Source organism: Hemibagrus wyckioides, linkage group LG02 (genome assembly GCF_019097595.1).
Source record: "Hemibagrus wyckioides isolate EC202008001 linkage group LG02, SWU_Hwy_1.0, whole genome shotgun sequence".
Classification (NCBI taxonomy): domain Eukaryota; kingdom Metazoa; phylum Chordata; class Actinopteri; order Siluriformes; family Bagridae; genus Hemibagrus; species Hemibagrus wyckioides.
In genome coordinates this window covers 2,538,018-2,564,044 of record NC_080711.1, presented here as the reverse complement: position 1 = coordinate 2,564,044, position 26,027 = coordinate 2,538,018, and the positions used below count along the sequence as shown (strand labels likewise).

The 26,027-nt window shown below is 39.5% G+C and overlaps 1 protein-coding gene across 3 annotated transcripts in view; it reads left to right on the top strand.

Moving 5' to 3' along the window:
- Positions 1-22,318, top strand: part of LOC131363865 (deleted in malignant brain tumors 1 protein-like) — a 49,823-nt gene extending 27,505 nt beyond the window's left edge. For all 3 annotated transcript variants that reach the window (XM_058406806.1, XM_058406816.1, XM_058406824.1), the window contains 8 exons: positions 5,978-6,283; positions 7,389-7,697; positions 8,228-8,536; positions 14,211-14,520; positions 15,047-15,355; positions 16,399-16,707; positions 16,968-17,276; positions 21,406-22,318. In XM_058406806.1, coding sequence (XP_058262789.1) covers positions 5,978-6,283; positions 7,389-7,697; positions 8,228-8,536; positions 14,211-14,437 — 1,151 coding nt within the window. In that variant the 3' untranslated portion in view covers positions 14,438-14,520; positions 15,047-15,355; positions 16,399-16,707; positions 16,968-17,276; positions 21,406-22,318. The remainder of the gene's footprint in view (positions 1-5,977; positions 6,284-7,388; positions 7,698-8,227; positions 8,537-14,210; positions 14,521-15,046; positions 15,356-16,398; positions 16,708-16,967; positions 17,277-21,405) is intronic.
- The last annotated feature ends 3,709 nt before the right edge of the window (positions 22,319-26,027 follow it).

Genomic DNA, 26,027 nt, shown 5'->3' with positions numbered 1-26,027 from the left:
GAAGCAGAAATTATTGAAGCAGTAATAAGAGCCATCAGCCCATGATTAAGCCTACGCAATATGCTAGAAATCAAGAGAGATCTCACTGTCACAGCTGAAAATAATACTGAAAGGACATTTCAAGGAGGACAGTTCTACTGACCTGTACTCAGAGTCCCCACAAGCCTTCCTATTCAGAGCCATTAAATTGAAAGAGAAGCTGCTGTGCACGTGTGAAGAAGGCGGTGAATATTTTAGTATAGAGCACATCCAGAAGTTCCTATGCTCTGTGGACACAGGTTTGATCAGTGATCATATTAAATTTCAATTGAGACTCTACCTGGATGATTCAAAGATCTCAGATGAAATGCTGATAAACAAAACTGAATGAAGCAGCTGGTGATGAGACAGAGAGACTAAATAAACAAAAGAAGAACAAAAGTACACCAGCTGTGTTCAGAAATGCTGGCCCATTCAGGCACACAAGATGAAATGACGACTAAAGTGTCAGTTCATGAACAGTCAAGTGACATCATCAGGCGTAAATGCAGAGGCACCAGCAGTGGAAGGGCAGAGAGAACCAGAGCTATATGAGAAGGTTAGACTCCTAAGAGAGGAGGTTGCTGAACTTAGGAAGAGTCAAAGCAACCGCTCTGAGTGTATGATAAAGGAAAGAACCAGCTACCGGAAGGGGTGCAGAGCTTGTCAGGAGAAAGGTGAAGTGGACAAATGTCAGCAATGCTTCAGATGTGGAGTCATAGGCCATGCTGCCTGAGACTGTAGAGCACCAAAGAATCTAGCAGAGGGGAGGAGCTATGTAAAGATATCTGTTCATTCGATAAGACCAGAAAGCTCAACCTCCTTTGTGAGTTACAACGATCCACAAGAGAAAACCCAAGAGCTCCTGTGGCAAAGGATTAAACAATTGGAAGCAGAACTTGAGCAAAGAGGAAAAACGGAGCATGCTCGAGCCGCCACCTACACCAACCACATTCCGTTGCAGCATCAAGCAAAATTGGATAAACTCATTGGCCCAAGATGTATGGTAGACTGCTTCTTTGACAGTGTTGCTGTGCAGGCGCTCTGGGACACTGGATCTCAGGTGACTATCATCAATGATGAGTGGAAGAACACCTGCTTTCCCCACCTACAGACATGCAGCCTGAGTGAACTCATTGGCCAAGCAGCAAACCAAACTAATATCCCCTTCTCTGGATGGGTGGAGCTGAAACTCCAACTAGGGACTAAAAGAGGGGCTGAGGTAGAACTCCTGGTGCCAGTGCTTGTCTCACATGAGCAAGGTGTGGGGCAGCCTCCAATCATTGGCTACAATGTTATACAGCATCTGGTGACAAAGGGAATGGAGCAGCACCCTGAGGTGGTCCCAGAAGTGGTAAAAGAAGCTTTTTCATTTGACCAAAAAAAAACTGTTGCACTTATCCAAATGATGCAGAAGGGGGACCAAGTTGAAAGAGAGGGAATAGTGAAGGTTGAATAGATTACTACAGTAGTGGCAGCAGGACAGATGAAAATGGTAAAGTGTAATGTGAGGGCTGGTCCAGCAATATGGACATAATGCTCGCTCCCTGCACAATTCTAGGATGTGTACAGCACGTCAGAGCCATCTATCCAGCAGACACCCAACCTGCTATTGTAACATCAGACAGGAATTCCAGTAATGGTGGTGTGGTGGCAGGAGTAGTGACCATGGAAAGTAAGGGTGTGACAAGTGTACACAGCATTGACAACACAGGCGATGATGCTAACAGAAAGCTGTGGGACCCACCAGTGCCCCTCGATCATCTTACACCAGAGCAGCAGAGGGAAGTCCATCAAATGCTGAGAGAAGAATGTGAAGCATTTGCGAAGGACAAGGATGATGTGGGGTGCATCCCATCACTACAACTGAAAATTCAGACTGAGTGACATGACTCCAGTAAAGTGTACTCTCTGTACCAAAACCACTACATAATGAGGTGAAAGAATACTTGGAAGATCTCCTGAACAAAGGATGGATTCAAAAGTCTCGCTCCTCTTATGCATCCCGAATAGTTTGTGTAAGGAAGAAAGATGGTAGTCTACGCCTCTGTATAGACTACCGGGAGCTCAACTGCAAATCCATCCCAGACCTCCACTCTATCCCTAGGGTGAAGGACATGCTGAACAGTTTAAGTGGGAGTGCATGGTTCTCAGTCCTGGATAAGGGGAAGGCGTATCATCAGGGGTTTGTGGAAGAGAGCAGCCAACCCTTCACAGCTTTCATAACACCCTCCAGCCTTTATGAATGGGCCCCTGCTGAATTCCAGCATATTATGAAAGAATGCTTGCTGGGACTCAGAGATGACACTTGCCTTCCATACTTAGATGATAACCTCATACACAGTAAGACATTGGAGGAGCATCTCTGTTATGTCCAAGAAGTGCTACGCCGGTACCAGAGACATGAGGTGAAGCTTACAGCCAAGAAGTGTAAGCTTTTTAAGGCTGAGGTTAGGTTCCTGGGAAAAATAGTCTCAAAAGGGGGCTACATTATGGACCCCAAGGAGATTGCACCAGTGCAAGCACCAAGCCTAAAACTTTGGGTGACCTGAGACAACTGCTGGGGTTCCTGTCATACTATCGCACCTATATTCCTAATTTTTCCCAGACTGCCAAACCTCTCTATGAACTTTTGTCAGTGGAGAAATTTCCAAAAAAGGAAGGAAGCTCTAAAAGTCGCATCGGTAAGAAGGAAGGGGGAGGAGGGCGAAGAACAGCTCAACTTCATGCCAGTCAGCCCATATCATGGACCGAACGACATCAAAAGTCCTCAGCCAGCTACTTGAGTTCTTGCTGCACCCTCCAATTTTAGGCTACCCTGATTTCGAACAACCCTTCATCCTGCATTGTGATGCGTCCCAAGATGGACTTGGTGCCATATTATATCAAAGGCAGCAAGGGAAACTGGTAGGCTCCAGAGAAGAATTATCATTTGCACTCTGGGAAACTGGAATTTCTGGCATTAAAATGGGCCATTTGTGAACAATTCCGTGAATACCTGTATTATGCAACCTCCTTTGTGGTCTATACGGACAATAACCCTTTGACCTGTTTTGTCCACAACAAAGCTCAATGCCACCACTCACCGATGGATAGCAGAGTTGGCTGACTACAATTTTACCATCAAATATAGACCAGGCTGCATACACCAGGATGTTGATGTACTGTCAAGGATGCCATTGGATATGGAGCATTACATGCAAGAGGGTAGTCCAAGAGTTATTGCTGCTGTCACAGACGCACTTCTTTTGAAGCTGGAGGAAGAGGAACCCTGGATGTGCCCTATCACCCTAGCTACACTCTGTTCTGAAGCAGATCAGGAGCAAGGAGAATGACATATGATGAAAGTGACACCTGAGGAACTGAAAGGGGTACAAGATAAAGATCCAAGGCTCAGAAAAGTGCGGGGGTATGTCGTAGCAGATAGCTGGACAAGTTCGGTGAGCCGAGTGGTAGCAATGAGGTGACTGTTCTATACAGGCAGAGAGGCAAGTTATGTCTGGATGAGGAAGGAATACTATGTCGACAATCAGCAGGACAAACCCAGATTGTGCTGCCATGAAAATATCTCCAGTTGGTGCTTAAGGAGCTCCATGAGGAAATGGGACACCAAGGAGTGAGTCTCATCCGGGAGAGGTTTTATTGGCTTCACATGTGGGGAGATGTGGAACATTATGTTACCAAAGTGTGTAGCTGTTTGAAACATAAACGTCCAAACAAGACGACGAGAGCACCACTGGTGAATATAGTGACCACTTACCCTTTTGAACTGTTGTCTGTGGATTTTCTGCATCTGGAGGGCTGCAAGGGTGGCTATGAATACATTCTTGTATTAATGGACCACTTCATGCGCTATGCCCAAGCGTATGCCTACAAAAATAAATCAGCAAAAACCGCAGCAGAAAAGATCTTTGGCAACTTTGTTCTCAGGCATGGATTCCCTACTAAACTCCACCACGATCAGGGAAAGGAATTTGAGAACAAGCTGTTTGCACAGATGGAGGAACTCTGTGATATCCAACACTCCTGCACAACCCCATATCACCCTGCTGGAAATGGACAGGTGGAAAGGTTTAATAGAACATTGCTGTCGATGCTCAGATCCCCGCCGAGTCAAGCCAAGGCTGATTGGAAGAGCTCCCTAAACAAGGTAGTCCATGCATATAACTGCACACGAAGTGAAGTAACTGGGTACGCTCCATACTACCTACTGTATAGAAGACACCCAAGGCTGCCAATTGATCTAATTTCAGCCTGAAGCCAAGGGAGTGTGGAACATCATGCAGCAATTATGTCGTTAAGTGGAAAAAACGCATGGAGGAAGCATATGAATTGGCATCAAAAACAGTTCAAAAAGAACAGAGAAGAGCCAAGCACGGATGTGATAAGAAAATACATGGAGCAGATCTCCAGCCAGGAAACAGAATGCTGGTGAGGAATTGTGGAGAAAGAGGTGGTCCGGGAAAGCGCCGGTCATAATGGGAGGATCGAGTGCATGTCGTGACAGAAAGAAAGTATGACGACGGCCCAGTGTATGTGGTAAAGCCAGAATGTGGCCCAGGAGTAGGAGTAGTGTTGCTGCCCTGCGACTTCCTACCTGTAGACAACAGCTGCAGGGGAGAAAAGCAAAATGCAATCAAAGAGGAAAAGGGACAACCGTAAAGTGGATAAGGGAAATGAAGAAGATTCAGAGGATGACAATGACTGGAGAAGCCTGGAGACAATGCCGACAAAGCAACTTGCAAAGAGCACAAGCCAGCTGAGACTAGAAGAGGATGAGCTCCAGTTAAGAGGTATGGGTGAAGAATTGGACCTAGAGCTAGATGATGAGCAGGCAATGCCCACCTTGGAGACTTGTGAGGGAGAGGACAGAAGCTCAGAAAAAGTTGCAGATGTAATAGAGGAGGAAAACGAGATGGCAGAAGAGGGACGAGAGACCTCATCAGATGAGGCGGACGATGGTAGCCTAGCAGCACCTAACCTGCCACAGAGAAAGTATCCTTTCAGACAGAAACATCCACCCACAATACTTACATATGATACATTAGGCAAACCTTCTACTGCACAGAGAATTCTTTAATTTCATAGTTGCTATGTAAAAACAGTTTATTGTTAATAATTAAGAAACAGTTCATAAGGTAAGGTTAAAAAACAAGCAAACAAACAAACAAACAAACACAAAAGGTTATAGGATTAGGTTTTATTTCATTCACATAAAGTACCAGTAAACAGACACTGACACATAGATTGCTAAAATATGATATAGTCAAAACAGTTTATATGTGGGTCTGTGTTTAAAGCATAAAGCATGTTTAAGGTTTCAACGTTTCAGTACTTGATGAGCAGCCCGTCACACGATGAGGCAATTCTTCAGACATCATATGGCCAGTGGTGTCTACACCAGCAGATGACATGAAGTGGGAGATAGATGTCACGCAAAGACAGTTGCAAGACCAATTAGCATCAAGCATAGAGACTGACTCCCTTATGTGCTATTTTGCTTTAATGTTAAGGACAGTGCTACTCAATTTTGAGTGTCATGGCAAAGGCTGTGAATACTTATGTACATGTGATTTTTTGTTATTTATTTTTAATGAATTTGGGGTATAAATAATGGGGTATTGTTTGTGGAAATTTGTGGAAAATAATGAATTTAATCCATTTTGGAATAAGGCTGTAACATAAAATAGGGAAAAAGTGAAGCGCTGTCAATACTTTTTGGATGCACTGTAACTGGAGGTGGTTGGTTAAGAAATAGTAACAAATTAGATTTAAAAATGTTTTAGCCTGCAGTTTAAGATTAATTACCAAATTCAAATGATGACAATTTTCCATTTTATTATTCTTTATGTAAATTACATTTTTTTTGAGAAATTATTAACAAATAACAGAAATGTAATGAAAAGAGATTAATTATCATAAATTAATATAACATGAATTTTGCTGTTTGTCTTGTAAGGTAACATACGACTCATTGGTAACAACATCTGCTCTGGTAGAGTGGAGATCCTGCATGATGGGCAGTGGGGAACAGTGTGTGATGATGACTGGGACCTGAATGATGCAGAGGTGGTGTGTAGACAACTTGGATGTGGTAAAGCGGTCACCGCTCATCAAATAGCCCACTTTGGTCAGGGAAGTGGTCCAATATGGCTAAATAATGTTCAGTGTTCTGGAAGTGAAAGCAGTATCACAGAGTGCTCTCACAGTGGATTTGGAAATCTCAACTGCAACCATGGTGAAGATGCTGGTGTTACTTGTTCAGGTACAGAAAAACAGAGAATCAGCTCCAATCCACACTACAATATACTAAAGCTAAAATAGAGCCCTGACTCTTTCTTACTTTTGCCAGCAATGGTAGATAATTTATAAGAAATGAAACACCAGAGGGTCTTATTAGATTATTTTCACTGCCAAAATGGAGATATGCCATTTTTGTTAATTAAAATAAACAACACATAATGCATTTTATCTAATTATAGTTATATTTAATATGTCAGAATATGCATAACGTTTTTTCCTGTTATTCATGTCAGGTGAATATAAAAAAAAACAGGCCTACAATGAAATGAAATTTCTAACACAATACAACTAATATTGATGGTATTTAAAACTGGAGGTGGTGGGTTAAAAATTTTAAGAAATTGGATTAAAAATGTTTTAGCATGCAGTTTAAGTTTAATTACCCGATTTAAATTATGGAAATTTTCTATTTTAATACGCTTTATGTAAAAGACATTTTTTATATCAGTTTATATCCTACCAGCATCATGAACGTGCGCAACTACTAATTGGAAACTTCCATTTATATTTATTTGCCTTTCATCTGCTTTCATGCAATTTAATTTAACTTTTTTATTTTGTGTATTTTTCCTTTTTTCTTTTTTTCTTCCCTCTTCCTTTACATACCTTTTCTTTCTTCTCTCCTGCTATTTGGAGTGGCAATAACAGTCCATAGAAAATAACTATTTATAACACATTGCTAACAAAGTCTTTATCAACTCTTTATTGACTTTATCTGAATAGAGAGCAGGTGGTGGGTTTCTTAACTATAGTAATAAATTGGATTAAAAATGATGTTGATATTCAGTAAATTTTAATGACCTTATGCAAAAAATGTTCATTATTTATTATGTGAAATGTCCTTTATTTTGTTTTGAGAAATGTTTAGAAATAATCATTCAAATTATTGCTATATTGTAAAAAGACTTTGATTAATAAACATGAATATAGATACTGAAGTTTGTCTGAGATGCCGGTAACATCCAACATTTTTTTTGAGAAATTATTAACAACTAACAGAAATGGAATCATAAAAGATTCATTATCATAAATTAATATAACATGGATTTTGCTGTTTGTCTTGTAAGGTAACATACGACTCATTGGTGGCACCGACTCCTGCTCTGGTAGAGTGGAGATCCTGCATGATGGTCAGTGGGGAACAGTGTGTGATAATGACTGGGACCTGAATGATGCAGAGGTGGTGTGTAGACAGCTTGGATGTGGTAAAGCGGTCACCGCTCATCAAAACGCCCACTTTGGTCAGGGAAGTGGCCAGATATGGCTGGATAATGTTCAGTGTTCTGAAAGTGAAAGCAGCATCACACAGTGCTCTCATAGTGGATTTGGAAAAAACAATTGTGGCCATGGTGAAGATGCTGGTGTTACTTGCTCAGGTACAGAAAAGCAAAGAATCCGCTCCAATCCACACTACAATATACTAAAGCTATTTTATACTAAAATAGAGCCCTGACTCTCTCTTATACTTGCCAGGCACTGTAGATAATACATAAAAAATGAAACACCAGGCATCTAATGTTATATTTATTTTCACCGTCATTTTGTAAATGTCATTTTTCATTTTTATATAATTAATTAAAAAACACAATACATTTTGGCTTAAAAACAAAACAGGCTTACAATGAAACTTCTAACACAATATACTGTAAGTAATGTTAATGGTATTCATAATTGGAGGAGATAGTTTGAAATATCCTGACAAATTGGATTTAAAATATTTTAGCATGCAGTTTAAGATTAATTACCCAATTTGAATGATGGAAATTTTATTTATTTGTACTAGATTTTTGAGAAATTATTAACAACTAAAAGAAATGGGATCATATCAGTTTAAGTTTTTTGCAATATTTTAAAGAGAGTCATTATCACTAAGTAATAAAACAAATTTTGCTGTTTGTCTTGTAAGGTAACATACGAATCATTGGTGGCACCGACTCCTGCTCTGGTAGAGTGGAGATCCTGCATGATGGTCAGTGGGGAACAGTGTGTGATGATGACTGGGACCTGAATGATGCAGAGGTGGTGTGTAGACAGCTTGGATGTGGTAAAGCTGTCACCGCTCATCAAAATGCCCACTTTGGTCAGGGAAGTGGTCCAATATTGCTGAATCATGTTCAGTGTTCTGGAAGTGAAAGCTCCATCACACAGTGCTCTCATAGTGGATTTGGATCACACGGCTGCAGCCATGGTGAAGATGCTGGTGTTACTTGCTCAGGTACAGAAAGCAGAGAATCAGCTCCAAGCCACACTACAATATACTAAAGCTAAAATAGAGCCTTGACTCTCTAACAATTGCCAGCCACGGTAGATAATTTATAAGAAATGAAACACCAGAGGGTGTTATTAGATTATTTTCACTGTCAAAATGGAAATATGCCATTTTTTGTTAATTAAAATAAACAATATATTTTATCTAATTATAGTTATATTTAATATGTCAGAATATGCATGAAGTTTATTTATGTTATTTATGTCAGGCGAATATAAACTGGGGGGTGTGTCCCCTCAAATAGGACAGGAATGTTTGAAAAAAAAAAATGCAGAAAATTGTCTAAAAAAAAAAAAAAGCCTACAATGAAATTAAATTTCTAACATGATACAACCAATATTGATGGTATTTATAACTGGAGGTGGTGGGTTAAAAATTAACAAATTGGATTAAAAATGTTTTAGCATGCAGTTTAAAGTTTAATTATTCTATTTAAATTATGGAAATTTTCTATTTTAATAGGCTTTATGTAAAAGACATTTTTTTATATCAGTAGATATTCTACCGACATCTTGAATGTGTTCGACTACTAATTGGAAACTTCCATTTATATTTATTTGCTTTTCATCTGCTTTTATGCAATTTAATTTAACTTTTTTATTTTGTGTATTTTTCCTTTTTCTTTTTTTCTTCCCTCTTCCTTTACATGCCTTTTCTTTCTTCTCTCCTGCAATTTGGAGTGGCAATAACAGTCCATAGAAAATAACTATTTATAACACTGTCAGGAATGCACGGATAGGATAGAAATGCAAGATGCAACGGGGCAGTGAAGAGTCCTTAATGTATAGTGGAAAACAAACACAGGAACGCAGCCAGTTCATACAAAAACCTAACATCCAAAAAATACACAGCCACAAAACATAGAGAAAATAGGAACTCCAAAAACAGTTCAATAAATAATATGCACAGAAAAATAAATAGTCCTTACAGGGAAATCCTAAACACAAAATCCAAGCAGGGTAATCCAAAAACAGGACGCACAGCAAAGTAATCAAAAGGAAAGGCGAAAAGAAATTTCTCTTACTTTATTAGTTAAGATATATTTATATGGTAAGGACCAGACCTTTTTCCACGGTATATCACTAGCAAAACTATTCCAATAAGACACAACATAGGGAGCAGAGATGGAAAGTTGTTGAAACAGCATTCTAACATTTTTGTTGTGTGATTGGCTGACAGAGAAGCATATCTTGCCTACACTTGTTTGAATGGGGTCCATATTTGGGACAACAGGAGTAGAACAGGAGAACCCTTTCAGCAATGTTTTGATGCCAGAAGGAATTGCATCAATTATAATAGAGAATTCTCTAGGGGATATAAGTAGAGAATAAGCTGTGATAAATTTTGTGTAACTATATAACTGTCCATCCAGCTTAAATAATTGACTGACCAAAGTGATGCTATTACTGAACCAGTTTACAAAGAAAATGCTTTTGTTCTTGTACGTAATGTTCCTGTTGTTCCAAATATAACATGTATGCGGTGAAAAATTATGCTTAAAGATAAGAGACCAAGCGAGCAACATCTGTCTATGAAAGTTCGATAGTTTTATGGGAATTTTGAGAATGTCATAATTATAGACAAAAAAAATTTCAGACAACCTACTTTGGAAGAAACATAGGAGGGAATAGTATTCCATAATGAAGATGAATTGAATAAAAAATTCTTTAACCAGTTTATTTTAAAAGTGTTGTTGAGGGTTGAGAAGTCTAAAAGATTCATGCCACCACATTGTACAGAATTGATTAATACAGATTTTCTAATATAGTGAACCTTTCTTTTCCATACAAAGTCTGATAGCATTCTATCAACTCTTTTTAGGGTACAATTATCTACATAAAGCGACTGAGCAGCATATGAGAGCCTGGACAAACCTTCAGCCTTTGAAAGAAGGATTCTACCTTTTAAGGATAAATCTCTCTGAAGCCATGAGTTTAATTTTCTTTGAGTTTCATCCGCAACAGGAGAAAAATTTGTTGGACATCTTAGATTGGGATCATTAGTTATAATAATTCCTAGATAAGTAACTTGACTTTTAACTGGGATATCACAAATGGCAGTAGTGGCAGATTCTTTAACGGACATGAGTTCACACTTATTTAAATTAAAACGGAGGCCAGAAGCTTTAGAAAAAGAATTGATTAAGTTTAAGGCCCCAGAGATCTCAGAGGCATCTCACAAGAAAAAGGTGGTGTCGTCGGCCAGCTGACTGATAATAATATGTCTTCCTGCAATTTCAATACCATTCAGAGAGCTCTGTGTGATGCAAGTGGCAAGAGACTGGACTGCAAAAAAAAATAAATAAGGAGATATCGGGCATCCCTGTCTGACGCCACGGGATAACAAAAATCTTTGTGAAGTACCAAATTTAAGTTTGATAGAGCTATTGTTATTATTATGTAGAGTCCTGATTGTGGTACAGAAATTCAAACCAAAACCACATTTTTCTAAATGTGTTTTTTTCATAAATCCAGATTGTGTTTCATCAATAATTGAAGGTAAGACATCTTTTATTCTGTTGGCAAAAAGCAGAGCTAAAATTTTATAATCATTATTCAGAAGCGTTATGGGGCGCCAGTTATCAATTGAGAGAAGATCCTTTTTAGGTTTTGGGATTTAAGAAATAAGGCCTTGAGTCATTGAAGAGGGGAGGGATCTATTAACAACGCTTTCTTTATATACTTCAGTTAAGAATGGAGACAGTCGCTCAGAAAAGCTTTTAAAAAATTCTGCTGTTAGGCCATCATTCCCTGGAGATTTGTTGTTTTTTAGTTGTGATATAGTTTGAGAAACCTCTTCTGGGGTGTTAAGGGGCTCACACAATGTCTTCTCATTGTCATTAAGAGTTTTGAAGTGATGAATAGAGTCCAAAAAAGAGGAAGCTGATCACAGTACCTAGATTTGTAGATATTTTCGAAGAATTTTGCGCAGTATTCTGCAATCTTTTTAGGGTCATCCGTTGTCTTATTATCAATCTTCAGCCGGTCGATATGGTTTTTGGAGCGGATTTTCTCCAGACTAAAGAAATAAGAAGAATTCTGTTCCCATTCCTCTATCCATTTACTACGCGATCTTATAAAGGCACCCTCTGCTTTTAGTTTATATATGTCATCCAATGTATTTTGAAGTCTATGGTATTCATATTTGTCAGTGTCTGATAAGTCTGTTTGTCGTGGTAAAGATGAGAGTCTGAAGAGAGTGGCATCTTCTTCCGCCCTTCTGTTTTTTGCCAACTTACTGCCAAATTGTCTGAAAAATTTTCTTATTTCAAATTTGCATAATTCCCAATTGCAGCCGAATTTATTTTCAGCTTTTCAGACCAGAATTTTTCAATTAAATTAGGGATCACCACAGTTACCTCTGTTAATTTAAGAAGAGAATTATTAAGTTTCCATAATGACGCTTTTTTGATAGAGTAAGAGGAAAGGGTGACAAAGATAATGATTGCTTTAGGATCAGTCAAGGGGCAAACAACAAGACTAGTAGAAATATTGTAGCTAATTAAACACTTAGATAGTAGCCAATAGTCAATTCTGGACCTCCGAGAGCTGTCCATATTCACCCATGTGTAAAGACAAATATCAGGGTTCTGCTCTCTCCAAATATCCACAAGACAAAATCTGTCCATAAAAATGTTTAGTCGAGGGTTAGCTGAGGCTGTGCTTCTGGGTGGCCATCTGTCTATCCTGTTATCTATTGCTATATTAAAATCACCTCCTATAATAATTCCAGCTTTAGGGTATTTTTGAAGCCAATATGAAATTCTGGTTTCTAAAGAATCAAAAAAAGTATTCATCTCAGAAGAAGCATTATATCCATAAATGTTAACAAGTATTAGTGTGGTCTGAGTAACTGTTACAATAAGTAAGCAAAAATGACCTAAAGGATCAAAGTCAGCAACCAAAACATTCCCATCAAATCTGTTTTTGAGGATACCGACACCAGCTGAGCGATCTGTACCATGAGCAAACCAGACATCACTTCCCCATTGGGTTTTCCAAAAACTCACATCAGTTCTGAGTGAATGACAATCCTGAAAGAAAAGAAAATCAGTTTTATGCTCTTTTGCAAACAAAAATAACGCTTTTCTTTTTACAATATTTCTAAGCCCCCTTACATTAACTGAGAATAAAGATAACGACATAAAGAACAAGAATAATAGAAGAATAAAAAGAGAAAAAACCTTAGAATTGAAAAGTATTAACTTAAGGTGAATAAACTACTCTGAAACAGAGCTTAATTCCAATGTATGCTAAAGGCTCTGCTGATGACGTCGGCAAAAATAAGGTGCTAACATATGGGTGCATTGTTCAAGTTATCTTACCCCATGATATTGCATTTAAACAGGTTGTACTTCTATTAAGGTAAACAGTTATTTAAGTGATACTGTGTAACAAGAAATGTAACATGCTCACAAGTCATTAACAGACATTCGTTTGCCATTAATAATGGCAAATGCTCCTCGAAAGCCGGCCTTCTTTCCTTCTTTCCTTGCCTGCTCAACCAGTGGCCATAGCTTGTTTCTCGCATCCTTAGTGCTATGAGTCAGATCCTCCAGGACCCAAAACTTCCTCTGCTTAAGCATGGCTGATGTTCTAGCATCCCTCCATACTTTGTCCCGGTGTGACAGAGATGAAATGCACGATAATGCGCCGTGAAGATTTTTCCTTATCCGACCGCGGACCCAGTCTGTGAGCGATATCCACCGATAAAGGTGTGTTGCGATATCTGGGGAGACTTCACTGAAGAGGTCGATTATTAGCTGTTTCACATTTTCACCGGTACATTCCTCCAGTCCAGCCACTCTCAAATTCCACCTCCTTTTATATACGTCCAGCTCTTCCACTTTTTCACGAAATGCAGCATTCTCCTTCTCCAGTGTAGAAACTCTCTAGTCAACATTGTCCTTTTTTTTTGCCATACCGTCCATATGCTTAGCCAAAGACTCCAAAGAGTCGACCAGATTTTTAATAGAAGCACTGTTATCTTTAACTGCGGATTCCACATGCACCAACCTTGCTAGGCTTTCCTCATGCATTTTCTCTATACGTAGCATCACAGTTAGCATAGCCGGTGGAGCTTCAGGGGTTTTTATGTTCGGCTTGGGTTTCTTAGCCGGACGGTTGTCAGGAGTTTCAGGGAGTGGTGTGTCCCGGTTCTTCAGTAAAAGCGGGATCCAAAGATTTTCTGGCATATGTGAAACGGACGCGCGTGCTGACAAACACATTGCTAACAAAGTCTTTATCGATTCTTTATTGACTTTATCTGAATAGAGAGCAGGTGGTGGGTTTCTTAACTATAGTAATAAATTGGATTAAAAGGGTTTTGATATTCAGTTCATTTTAATGATCTTATGCAAATAATGTTCATTATTTATAATGTGAAATGTCCTTAATTTTGTTTTTGAGAAATGTTTAGAAATAATCATTCAAATTATTTCTATATTGCAAAAAGACTTATATGATTATTGAACATGAATATAGATTCTGATGTTTGTCTTAGATGCCGGTAACATACAACGTTTATTGTGAGAAATTATTAACAACTAACAAAAATGGAATCATAAAAGATTCATTATCATAAATTAATATAACATAGATTTTGCTGTTTGTCTTGTAAGGTAACATGCGACTCATTGGTGGCACCGACTCCTGCTCTGGTAGAGTGGAGATCCTGTACGATGGTCAGTGGGGAACAGTGTGTGATAATGACTGGGACCTGAATGATGCAGAGGTGGTGTGTAGACAGCTTGGATGTGGTAAAGCGGTCACCGCTCATCAAAGCTCATCACTTTGCACAGGGAAGTGGCCAGATATTGCTGGACGGTGTTCAGTGTTCTGGAAGTGAAAGCAGCATCACACAGTGCTCTCATAGAGGATTCGGATCAAACAACTGCAACCATGGTGAAGATGCTGGTGTTACTTGCTCAGGTACAGAAAAGCAAAGAATCAACTCCAATCTGCACTACAATATGCTAAAGCTAAAATAGAGCCCTGACTCGTTCTTATACTTGCCAGCCACTGTAGATAATATATAAGAAATAAAACACCAGGTGTCTAATATTATATGATTATTTTCACTGTTGTTTTGTAAATATGTCATTTTTCATTTTTATGTTATTAATTAAAAAACACAATACATTTTGGCTTAAAAACAAAACAGGCTTACAATGAAAAGAAACTTCTAACACAATATAAGTAATGTTAATGGTATTCATAAATGGAGGAGATAGTTTAAAATATCATGACAAATTGGATTTAAAATATTTTATTATGCATTTTATGATTAATTACCCAATTTGAATTATGGAAATTGTATTATTATTTATTTATACTAGGTTTTTGAGAAATTATTAACAACTAAAAGAAATGGGATCATATCAGTTTTTTGCAATATTTTAAAGAGAGTCATTATCATTAAGTAATATAACATAAATTTTGATGTTTGTCTTGTAAGGTAACATACGACTCATTGGTGGCACCGACTCCTGCTCTGGTACAGTGGAGATCCTGCACAGTGGTCAGTGGGGAACAGTGTGTGATGATATCTGGGACCTGAAAGATGCAGAGGTGGTGTGTAGACAGCTTGGATGTGGTAAAGCGGTCACCGCTCATCAAAATGCCCACTTTGGTCAGGGAAGTGGTCCAATATTGCTGAATCATGTTCAGTGTTCTGGAAGTGAAAGCAGTATCACAGAGTGCACTCATAGTGGATTTGGATCACACGGCTGCAGCCATGGTGAAGACGCTGGTGTTACTTGCTCAGGTACAGAAAAACAGAGAATCAGCTCCAATCCACACTACAATACACTAAAGCTAAAATAGAGCCCTGACTCTTTCTTATACTTTCCAGCCACTGCAGATAATTTATAAGAAATGAAACACCAGAGAGTGTTATTAGATTATTTTCATTGTCAAAATGGAAATATGCCATGTTTTGTTAATTAAATTAAACAACACATAATACATTTTATCAAATTGTAGTTATATTTAATATAGCAAAATATACTTGAAGTTTATTCCTGTTAGTTATGTCAGGCGAATATAAACTGGGGGTTTTGTCCCCTCAAATAGGACAGGAATGTTTGGAAAAAAAATGCAGAAAATTTTGTCTAAAAAAAAAAAAAAAACAGGTCTACAATGAAATGAAATTTCTAACATGATACTAATAATATTTATGGTATTTATAACTGGAGGTGGGTGTTAAAAATTTTAACAAATTGCATTAAAAATGTTTTAGCATGCAGTTTAAGTTTAATTAGTCAATTTAAATTACTGAAAATTTCTATTTTAATATGCTTTATGTAAAAGACATTTTTTTTAGATCAGTACATATCCTACCGACATCTTGAATGTGTACAACTACTAATTGGAAACTTCCATTTATATTTATTTGCCTTTCATCTGCTTTTATGCAATTTAATTTAACTTCTTTATTTTGTGTATTTTTCCTTTTTTTTCTTCCCTCTTCCTTTACATGCCTTTTCTTTCTTCTCTCCTGCTATTTGCAGTGGCAATAACAGTCCATAGAAAATAACTATTTATAACACATTGCTGACAACGTCTTTGCTAACAAATGTCCTTAATTTTGTTTTTGAGAAATGGTTACAAATAATCATTAAAATTATTGCTATATTGCAATAAGACATATGATTATTGAACATGAATATAGATTCTGATGTTTGTCTTAGATGATGGTAACATCCAAAATTTTTTGTGAGAAATTATTAACAACTAACAGAAATGGAATGATAAAAGATTCATTATCATAAATTAATATAACATAGATTTTGCTGTTTGTCTTGTAAGGTAACATACGACTCATTGGTGGCAGCAACTCCTGCTCTGGTAGAGTGGAGATCCTGCATGATGACCAGTGGGGAACAGTGTGTGATGATGACTGGGACCTGAATGATGCAGAGGTGGTGTGTAGACAGCTTGGATGTGGTAAAGCGGTCACCGCTCATCAAAATGCCCACTTTGCTCAGGGAAGTGGCCAAATATTGCTGGATGGTGTTCAGTGTTCTGGAAGTGAAAGCTCCATCACACAGTGCTCTCATAGAGGATTTGGATCACACAACTGCAGCCATGGTGAAGATGCTGGTGTTACTTGCTCAGGTACAGAAAAGCAAAGAATCAACTCCAATCCACACTACAATATACTAAAGCTAAAATAGAGTCAGGGCTCTTTCTTATACTTGTCAGCCACTGTAAATGATATATATGAGAAATGAAACACCTCGAAAATACTCGGTTTTTGAGAAATTATTAACAACTAAAAGAAATGGGATCATATCAGTTTAAGTTTTTTGCAATATTTTAAAGAGAGTCATTATCACTAAGTAATATAACATAAATTTTGATGTTTGTCTTGTAAGGTAACATACGACTCATTGGTGGCACCGACTCCTGCTCTGGTAGAGTGGAGATCCTGCGATATGGCCGGTGGGGAACAGTGTGTGATGATGACTGGGACCTGAATGATGCAGAGGTGGTGTGTAGACAGCTTGGATGTGGTAAAGCGGTCACCGCTCATCAAAATGCCCACTTTGGTCAGGGAAGTGGTCCAATATTGCTGAATCATGTTCAGTGTTCTGGAAGTGAAAGCAGTATCACACAGTGCTCTCATAGTGGATTTGGATCACACGGCTGCAGCCATGGTGAAGACGCTGGTGTTACTTGCTCAGGTACAGAAAAACAGAGAATCAGCTCCAATCCACACTACAATATACTAAAGATAAAATAGAGCCTTGACACTGTCTTATACTTTCCAGCCACTGCAGATAATTTATAAGAAATTAAACACCAGGGGGGCTGCTTTTATAAGATTATTTTCACTGTCAAAATGGAAGTATGCAATTTAAAAACAGCAAACAAAACATTTAATTACAGAAATATTTGGTTAAAAAAAGCAGCCCTCACGCTGTCAATTTGCCAATATGTGTGTTTTTCATTACACATTTTATCGATTTATAGTTACTTTATATATGGCCAAATATGCATGAACTTAATTTATCTACAGTATGTCATATGTATACAAACTGGGGGACATGTCCCCTCTAATTGGTCAGGAAGTTTTGGAGAAAGAGGTAAAAAAAAAAAAATGTTAGAGTCTTAAAAGTAAGTGTAACTTACTTTTACAAAATGATAAAACACCCTTTTTCGAGAGAGTTCACTTTTTTGTTTTATTAACCTCAAAAAAAGGAAAAAAGAAAGGCTAGCATGGAAGCAAATGTCTATAGCTGCTATAAGTCGATAAAAATCTTCTTCTTTTGGTAAACCTAAAAAGTGACATTCTTTAATCAAAAATCATCTCCAGATTGCTGAGGGCAAGTCAAAGTCAAAGTCAAAGAAGCTTTGTCACTTCAACCATATATAGCAGATGCAGTACACAGTGAAGTGAAACAACGTTCCTCCTAGACCAGAGGTGCTACACATAAAGTCAAAGTACAGAGACGCAGACAAACATAGAGCTATAACAGAGATAAAAAATTAAACTATAATTTAAAAATTAAAATTAAACTAAAAAAATTAAACTATTCTTAAGGTGCAGTCTTTAAGAACTAGACATATAACAGAAGTGCACAGGAAGACAAGACAAGACAAAACAGTGCAGACAAACAACATATAGGCCGACTTTGTGCAATGAGCAAGACAATGTGCAAAGAACAGTGTATAAAGTGATTGCAGATATTAAAGCGACACATGTAAACAGGATTAATATAAATATATATAAATGTAAAGTGGCATGTGCATGCAAACAGGACAATTTAGTGTGTGTCTGACTAGGTCCAGCACAGTTCAGAGGGTCCGAATGCTTCGGTACCTCTTTCCGGATGGCAGAAGAGTGAAGAGTGTGTGTGAGGGGTGTGTGGGATCATCCACAATGCTGTTAGCTTTGCAGATGCAGCGTGTGGAGTAAATGTCTGTGATAGAGGGAAGAGAGACTCCGATAATCTTCTCAGCTGTCCTCACTATCCGCTGAAGGGTCTTGTGGTGTGAGATAGTGCAATTCCCAAACCAGGCAGTGATGCAGCTGCTCAGGATGCTCTTGATGGTCCCTCTGTAGAAGGTGGTCAGGATGGGAGGTGGAAGATGAGCCTTCCTCAGCCTTTGCAGGAAGTAGAGATGCTGCTGGGCTTTCCTGGTGATGGAGCTGGTGTTGAGTGACCAGGTGAGGTCCTCCGCCAGTCACTCTTTGCTCGCCTAAAGTCAACAACCATCTCTTTAGTCTTGTCAATGTTCAGAGACAGGTTATTGACTTTACACCAGGCTGCAAGTTGTTGCACATCCTCCCTATATGCCGACTCATCGTTCTTGCTGATTAGAGCCACCATGGTCGTGTCATCGGCGAACTTGATGATATGATTAGAGCTGTGCATTGCTGCACAGTCATGAGTCAGCAGAGTGAACAGCAGTGGACTGAGCACACAGCCCTGAGGAGCTCCAGTGTGGTTTCAGTGTGGTGGTGCTGGAGATACTGTTCCTGATCCGGACTGACTGAGGTCTCCCAGTCAGGAAATCCAGGATCCAATTGCAGAGGGAGGTGTTGATGCCTAGCAGACTCAGCTTCTCGATCAGGTGCTAAGGAATGATTGTGTTGAATGCTGAAAACTGAAGTCAATGTACAGCATTCATAGGTAAGTGTCTTTATTGTCCAGGTGTGTGAGGGCCAGATGGAGGGTTGTGCTGATGGCATCGTCTGTGGAGCGATTTGGACGATACGCAAACTGCATGGGGATGATGGTGGTAGACTTGAGGCACGTTGGGATGATGGTGCTGCTCAGGGAGATGTTGAAGACATCTGCTAGCTGTTCTGCACACTCCCTGAGCACTCTGCCAGGAATGTTGTCTGGTCCAGCAGCTTTCCGTGGGTTAACTCCGCATAGAGTTTTCCTCACATCAGCCCTGGGGAGACAGAGCACCTCATCCTCTGAAGAAGGGATGGTCATCCTCGCTGTCACGTCTCTACGTGCCTCAAACCGAGTGTAGAAGATATTCAGCAAATCTGGAAGGGAGGCATCACTGTCACAGGCAGGTGGAGCTGGCCTGTAGTTGGTGATGGACTTGATGCTTTGCCACATGCGCCGAGTGTCGCCGCTGCTCTGGAAGTGGACGTGAATTCTCTGGGAGTGTGCACGCTTTGCCTCTCTAATGGCTCGAGATAGTTTAGCTCGTGCTGTTCTTAGGGCGTCCTTGTCTCCAGCTCTGAAGGCAGAGTCTCTGGATCTTAGCAGTGCACACACCTTTGCAGTCATCCATGGCTTCTGGTTGGAGTGTATGGTGATGGACTTGGAGACGGTCACGTCATCAATGCACTTCCCGATGTAGCCAGACACTGATGCTGTGTACTCCTCCAAGTCAATAGAGTCGCCGTTGGTTGCAGCCTCCCTAAACATGTCCCAATTAATGCACTCAAAACAGTCGTGAAGAGCATAGATGGCTCCTGTTGGCCAGGTTTTAACCTGTTTCAGAACCGGTTTAGAGCATCTGACGAGTGGTCTGTATGCTGGAATCAACATAACAGAGATGTGGGCTGAGTAGCCGAGGTGGGGGCGGGGCTCCGCACGATACACGCTGGGAATGTTGGTAAACAACATCCAGTGTGTTCGCCCCTCTCGTAGCAAAGTCCACATGCTGATGGAATTTCGGGAGCACTGTTCTGAGATTTGCATGACTGAAATCTCCAGCGATGATAAACAGTCCGTCGGGGTGAGCATTCTGCAGGTCGCTAATAGCTCTGTAGAGCTCACACAGAGCCTCCTTAGCATTAGCGCTGGGGGGAATGTACACTCCGATAATTAAAGTGGTGGTGAATTCCCGGGGTAAATAAAAATGTCTGCATCTAACAGTCACAAACTCCACTAGCGATGAACAGTAACTAGAAACAAGCACAGAGTCCTTACACCACTCCGTGTTGATGTAAACACACACACCGCCACCACGAGTCTTACCGCACAGAGCTGCATTCCTGTCGGCACGAAACACGGTTAACCCAGCTTGCTGAATGGCGGCGTCCGGAACTCTGTCGCTGAGCCACGTCTCCGTAAAAACAAACATGCAGCAGTCTCTGTACTCATGCCGTGCAGTTCGCTGGAGTCGGATGTAGTCCAGTTTATTGTCCAGGGAGGAAACATTTGAAAGAAGTATGGAGGGGAGTGCTGGCCGGCTAGGGTTTGTTTTTAGCCTAGTACGGACACCCGCCCTATTTCCGCGCTTTCGCTTTCTCGCGCACCGCTTCCGTCGACTCTTCTCCTGGCCACCGGCATCAGGCAACGCCACGGGCTTGGGGCCTGGTCTCCGTAGCAAGCCGAGATCACGAAGCTTTTCCTGTAGGTCATCGTACACGTTGTCTGTTGCACGATTCCCAAAATACAGTAGTGTCTGGCAGTCGTACACATGAACAACGTTGTATCTGGTGTCCATATGCCGAGAAAGTCGGACTATTTCGGGACAATAGCATATTTTTGGTCCGGAGTGGCCGCTGCATGCTACTGCGCCGCTGCCATCTAGGATCATGAGTGAAATAAAAAAGGTATAAGTGAAATAAAAAAAAAAAAAAACCTTTCAAATGAAAAACTCGGTTGATGATTGTTTTCCTGTAATAGCATGGCACAGCTTTTATTAATTTCTTGTTCTATTCTTGTTGAAATTGAATATACATTGATACTTGAATAAGCTGAAAACTTACTTTGACACAATTACTTTATAGCTGCCAAAATAACATAAGAGAGTCCCAGATGATACAGATAGACAGATGACAGAGACAGATGATAAAGCCACTAATAAAAACATTAAAAAAAAACTATTTTCCAGCAGAAGAATGATGCATACAACTCTGATACTGACTGTGATGCGTGATGTGGAGTGTGAAGTGAAGGAGTCTACCTTGGGTTTGATGTTGAGGTACAAAGAAGTGATATGGACCATGACTTTGTTGTGAATTAAACAATTATCCATTATCTATAGTCCACAAACAATAACATGGTTAAATTGGATAATTTCCCATTGTTAAGATACTATTATTTTAGTTATTTGAGAATTTTAGTATAAGTTTGTTTTCCTCTGTTTAGATGGTACTATTTTAACACTTTCATACTACTTTATTGTTACCTGATTAACTCATTGCTACTTTATATTAAAATGGTTTAGAGATCCAACACAGATTAATACTTATATTCAAATTTTAATATTGTATGTTTAATATTAAATATCAAAATACATGAAAATATAAATTATCCATCAGCATTTTCAGTGCATTGATGCAGAAATCAGAAAATAAGGATAGGACCACTGGACATTAGTTTTTAATTCTTATATTTCTCTCATCACTTCATATTACTTTCATCACTTAGTCATGTAGCATTTTCTGTAATTTTCAGATTAGATTAAGATTTAAAATGTCAATTTTGAAACTTGTCTGTGTTTTTCTTATTATTGTTGTCATTTTAATTTGATTTTCATATTTTATTTCATTTGGTCAATTCTTTGTGCATTTTATTCACAAATTTTATTTACTCTTACCTTCCTACACCATGCAGTGTATTCAGTCTTATGAATTCTGCTTTAGGATTTTGGAGATGAACTGAAAAGTTTTATCACAATTATTTTGCAAATATTGTAATTAAATGTAGCAAATGTCAAAGTACTAAATTAATATTAAGTCATAAATTACTATTGTTTATACCAATTTTAAATTGAATTAATAAATGAATGCTAAAGAATTTGAGTGCGTTTGTAAGATTTGTTTATTTATTTTATAATCTGTACTTTTCTGATCACTTAATACTTGGTGGACTCCAAGTGTTGTCCCCGATACATTCTTGAGGAACCAGACTCAAAAGGGAACCCATCCTCATTTTGTAAATTATTATAAATACTGGAGTGTGAGATTATGAATAATGTCATTTCTACAGTCATAAACAGTCAATTGGAATGTGATGCAGATACAGCATATGTAGAATGTTATTTTGTGTATTGATTAGGAGGTTGTTGTCCTCAGTCCACATGTGGTTGGCATCTTCTCTTCTAATACATGAAGCAGAATCCAACTGGAGCTTGATGCCTCAGGATACTCACACGGTTGGCTCACACGGTTCCTTACAGAAGGAACGGAACACAACTGGAGCATCTCCGGATGGGTAGAAAAAGAGAAAAGGAATTAGTATAGCTGCCATTCATAATATTAGCAAGCAGGTGTACTGGAGCACAAAATTATGGGATGTATTATGTATGGATAAAGAGATGTTTTTAATCTACGTTTAAACCGGGAGACTGTGTCTGAGCCCCATCAGGAAGGTTATTCCAAAGTTTAGGAGCTTAATACAAAAATGCTCAATGCTCTACTAAAATACTAGTGGGCTTTACTATAACTTCAGAAGACTGGAGTTTTGTGATCTCAAAGAACATGACAGATTGTAGCTTGTTAGAAGACTGGTTAGATAAGTAGTTTGTAATCAATTCTAAACTTAACAGGTAGTCAGTGCAGGGATGATAATATTGGGGTTTTATGATCATATTTTCTCAACTGGGTATCATCATCACTATAACAATGAAAACTAATCCCATGCCTTCTAATGATGTTACCCAAGGGAAGCATAGATAGATAGATAGATACTTTATTCATCCCAAAGGGAAATTCATGCATGAGAAAAGTAGAGGTCCTAAAACTGATCCTTGTGGGACCCCCACATTAAACTGTGTCGGAACTCAGAGCCCCCTCCAAGTGGACATATCACCGGGTGGAATTTTTAGATTGTGTCTATTTCTCTTAGCTTTCCATAATCTTACCCAATGAACTCAATAAACTATAAATACTTAGCCAGAATAAAGGAGATCTCAGTCAGCAGATGAGAAGAAGCAGGTTTCTTTATTCAGCCATGCAGTCAATAACATGCATTTCTGAAGAGAGCAGCTGGTCTGAAAAACCCAGAGAAATTCCCCTCTACTTATACCCCAGGCACCCCATGATGCCTACTTTCTCTAATTTGAATATTTCCAAAATATTTTGAATACTTTACATTTTATATTTTACATACGGGTCGTTTCGACCGCACACAATGTTCCCCACAGATCATCTTGGCCTTGCTTTGCTGCCTTCCACAACGATGTTTAAGTATGCAGTGGTCCAATATGCTGACAAATCAGGAGCATTTAACACCATGATGACTGTGGCAGTGCCACAACCGTGCTCTGCCCAGTTGGCAGAAATAAAAGCACTAACTGCAGCATGCAAACTGGGAGCGGGCAAAACGTACAATATACACTGATTCGGCTTATGCTTACGGAGTGTGTTATGTATTCGGGCCAATTTGGGCACAGAGAGGTTACCAGAGAGCAGATGGGTCAACTATTGTGCACAGGCCAATAATTTTGGAACTGTTAGGAGTGATGATGCTCCCTAGCGAATTGGCAATCGTGAAATGTAGAGCTCACAACAGATAGGGAATGGATCAGTAAGGGAAATGCAGCAGCTGATGAGGCAGCTAAAAAGGCAGCAGTAGGAGATACATGTGTCATGTTGATGATACAGGAGGGGGAGCCAGATAGTGAGGGACAGATACAGGTCACAATAGGTGACGTCAGAGACTTCCAAGAGTCAGTCGCAGCAGAAGAGAGAGAGTTGAGGAAAAAACGTGGAGCAGTGTTAGATCCTAAGACTAGGATATGGAGAAGTTGTGATGGAGTGTTTGTAGTCCCACTAAGTTTTCTTTCAATGTTGATTAAAGAGGCACACGGAATAGATCATTGTGATCGCAGGAAAATCATTGAAACAATTTGAAAGGACTGGTGGTCTCCATACTTGGCGAGTATGGTGGATAAATTCCTGTGTACATGCAAACTTTGCGCAGTACGTAATATCAGAAAACATTTTACTGCACCCATTAGTCACATACCAGAACCTATGGGACCATTCAGACACCTAGTAATGGATTTTGTGGATATGGGAACCACAGAAAGAAGGGAGGGAAAAAGGTACATTCTAGTAGTAATAGATTGGTTCAGCCGGTGGGTGGAAGCACAGGCTACAGCCAAAACAGTGGTTAAGTTTTTGTGTAGGAAAGTAATTCCCCATTTTGGCATCCCAGATCAGATGAGCTCAAATAATGGTCCCCACTTTGTGAATGAAGTAGTGAAGGCTATGTATCATCCACAATCTCAAGGGATTGTAGAAAGGGCGAATGGAGTGCTGAAAGAGAAAATAGCTAAAATCTGTGTGAGCACTAAGTTGAATTGGGTACAGGCATTGCCGTTAGCACTGATGAAAATGCGTTCTCAAACCAACAGGAACACTCATTTGACACCACATGAAATGCTCACAGGGCAACCAATGCCAGTGTCATCCAGGGACCCTACAAGGGCCCATCGCTAGAGCAACTAGAAGGTGAAATGTCAAGCTATGTAAGACACCTAACCCAAATACATAGAACTCTTTATTCACAGGTCTGCGAAGCTCCACATGGTGTGAAGGTAGAACAGGAGGACCTTCGACAGGTGGAACCAGGGGACTACATGTATATCAAAGTGTTCAAAAGAAAACATTGGAGCCAGCCAAGGAGAGAAGGACTGTTCAAGGTAGTATTGGCGACGCCAACGGCTGTCAAAGTTGAAGGTAGAGAACATTGGTAACACTTGAACCATTGTTGTAGAGCTGCAGAAAACAAACCAAAGGGCAAAGGCTTGTGCCCAAAGCTGATGCATCTTGCTCATTCAGAAGAAGACACAGACCTAGAAGACTTGGAACATCCAGAGGCACCAGCATATAATACACAGAGAAGGGGGAAGGAAACTCAACAGAAAGAAAAACATTCGAAAGAAACAGGTCCAGACAGTGAACCAATTCTTAATACAATCTGAAGCAGTGGAAGACTCGTCTCAAACCAGACCCTGAATTCAGCAAACATAGCCCAAGTTCGGAAGAGTCAGAATGGCGCGGTGAGGCTGTGATATGGCAGCTGTGCTAATAAGCATATACATAGGGGTAATTTGGATGTTTGTAACGTTATTCAGTCACATGGCTACCGTACCAGCTGATACAACACTTACAAACATAACTCAAGGAAGCGCAAATAATTCATACCTCCCACTAACCCAAGAGAAACAAGAGCACTCTGCAAAACAGGCTAGTTCACGGCATGGAAGGAGCATAGGTACGGGCCAAGCGTTAATTAAAGGTCGCATGGTATATCAGGGACAACAACCCACACTTGATCTCACAAAAGAGAAAGCTCAGACTGCGGTCCAAAATCATCTGAAGTGCGCTATAGGATTGATAGGACATGCCTTAAAAACAAACATGGTGCCTAATGATGATACATTGTTTGTCATGTACTCCTTTGAGTACATGGGGCCTAACCCACCATCTACTGTGGATCCAACTGAATGGGAAAAAACTAATTCGGAGGTAAATTATACAGTGACAGCTGAAGTACGCGTCA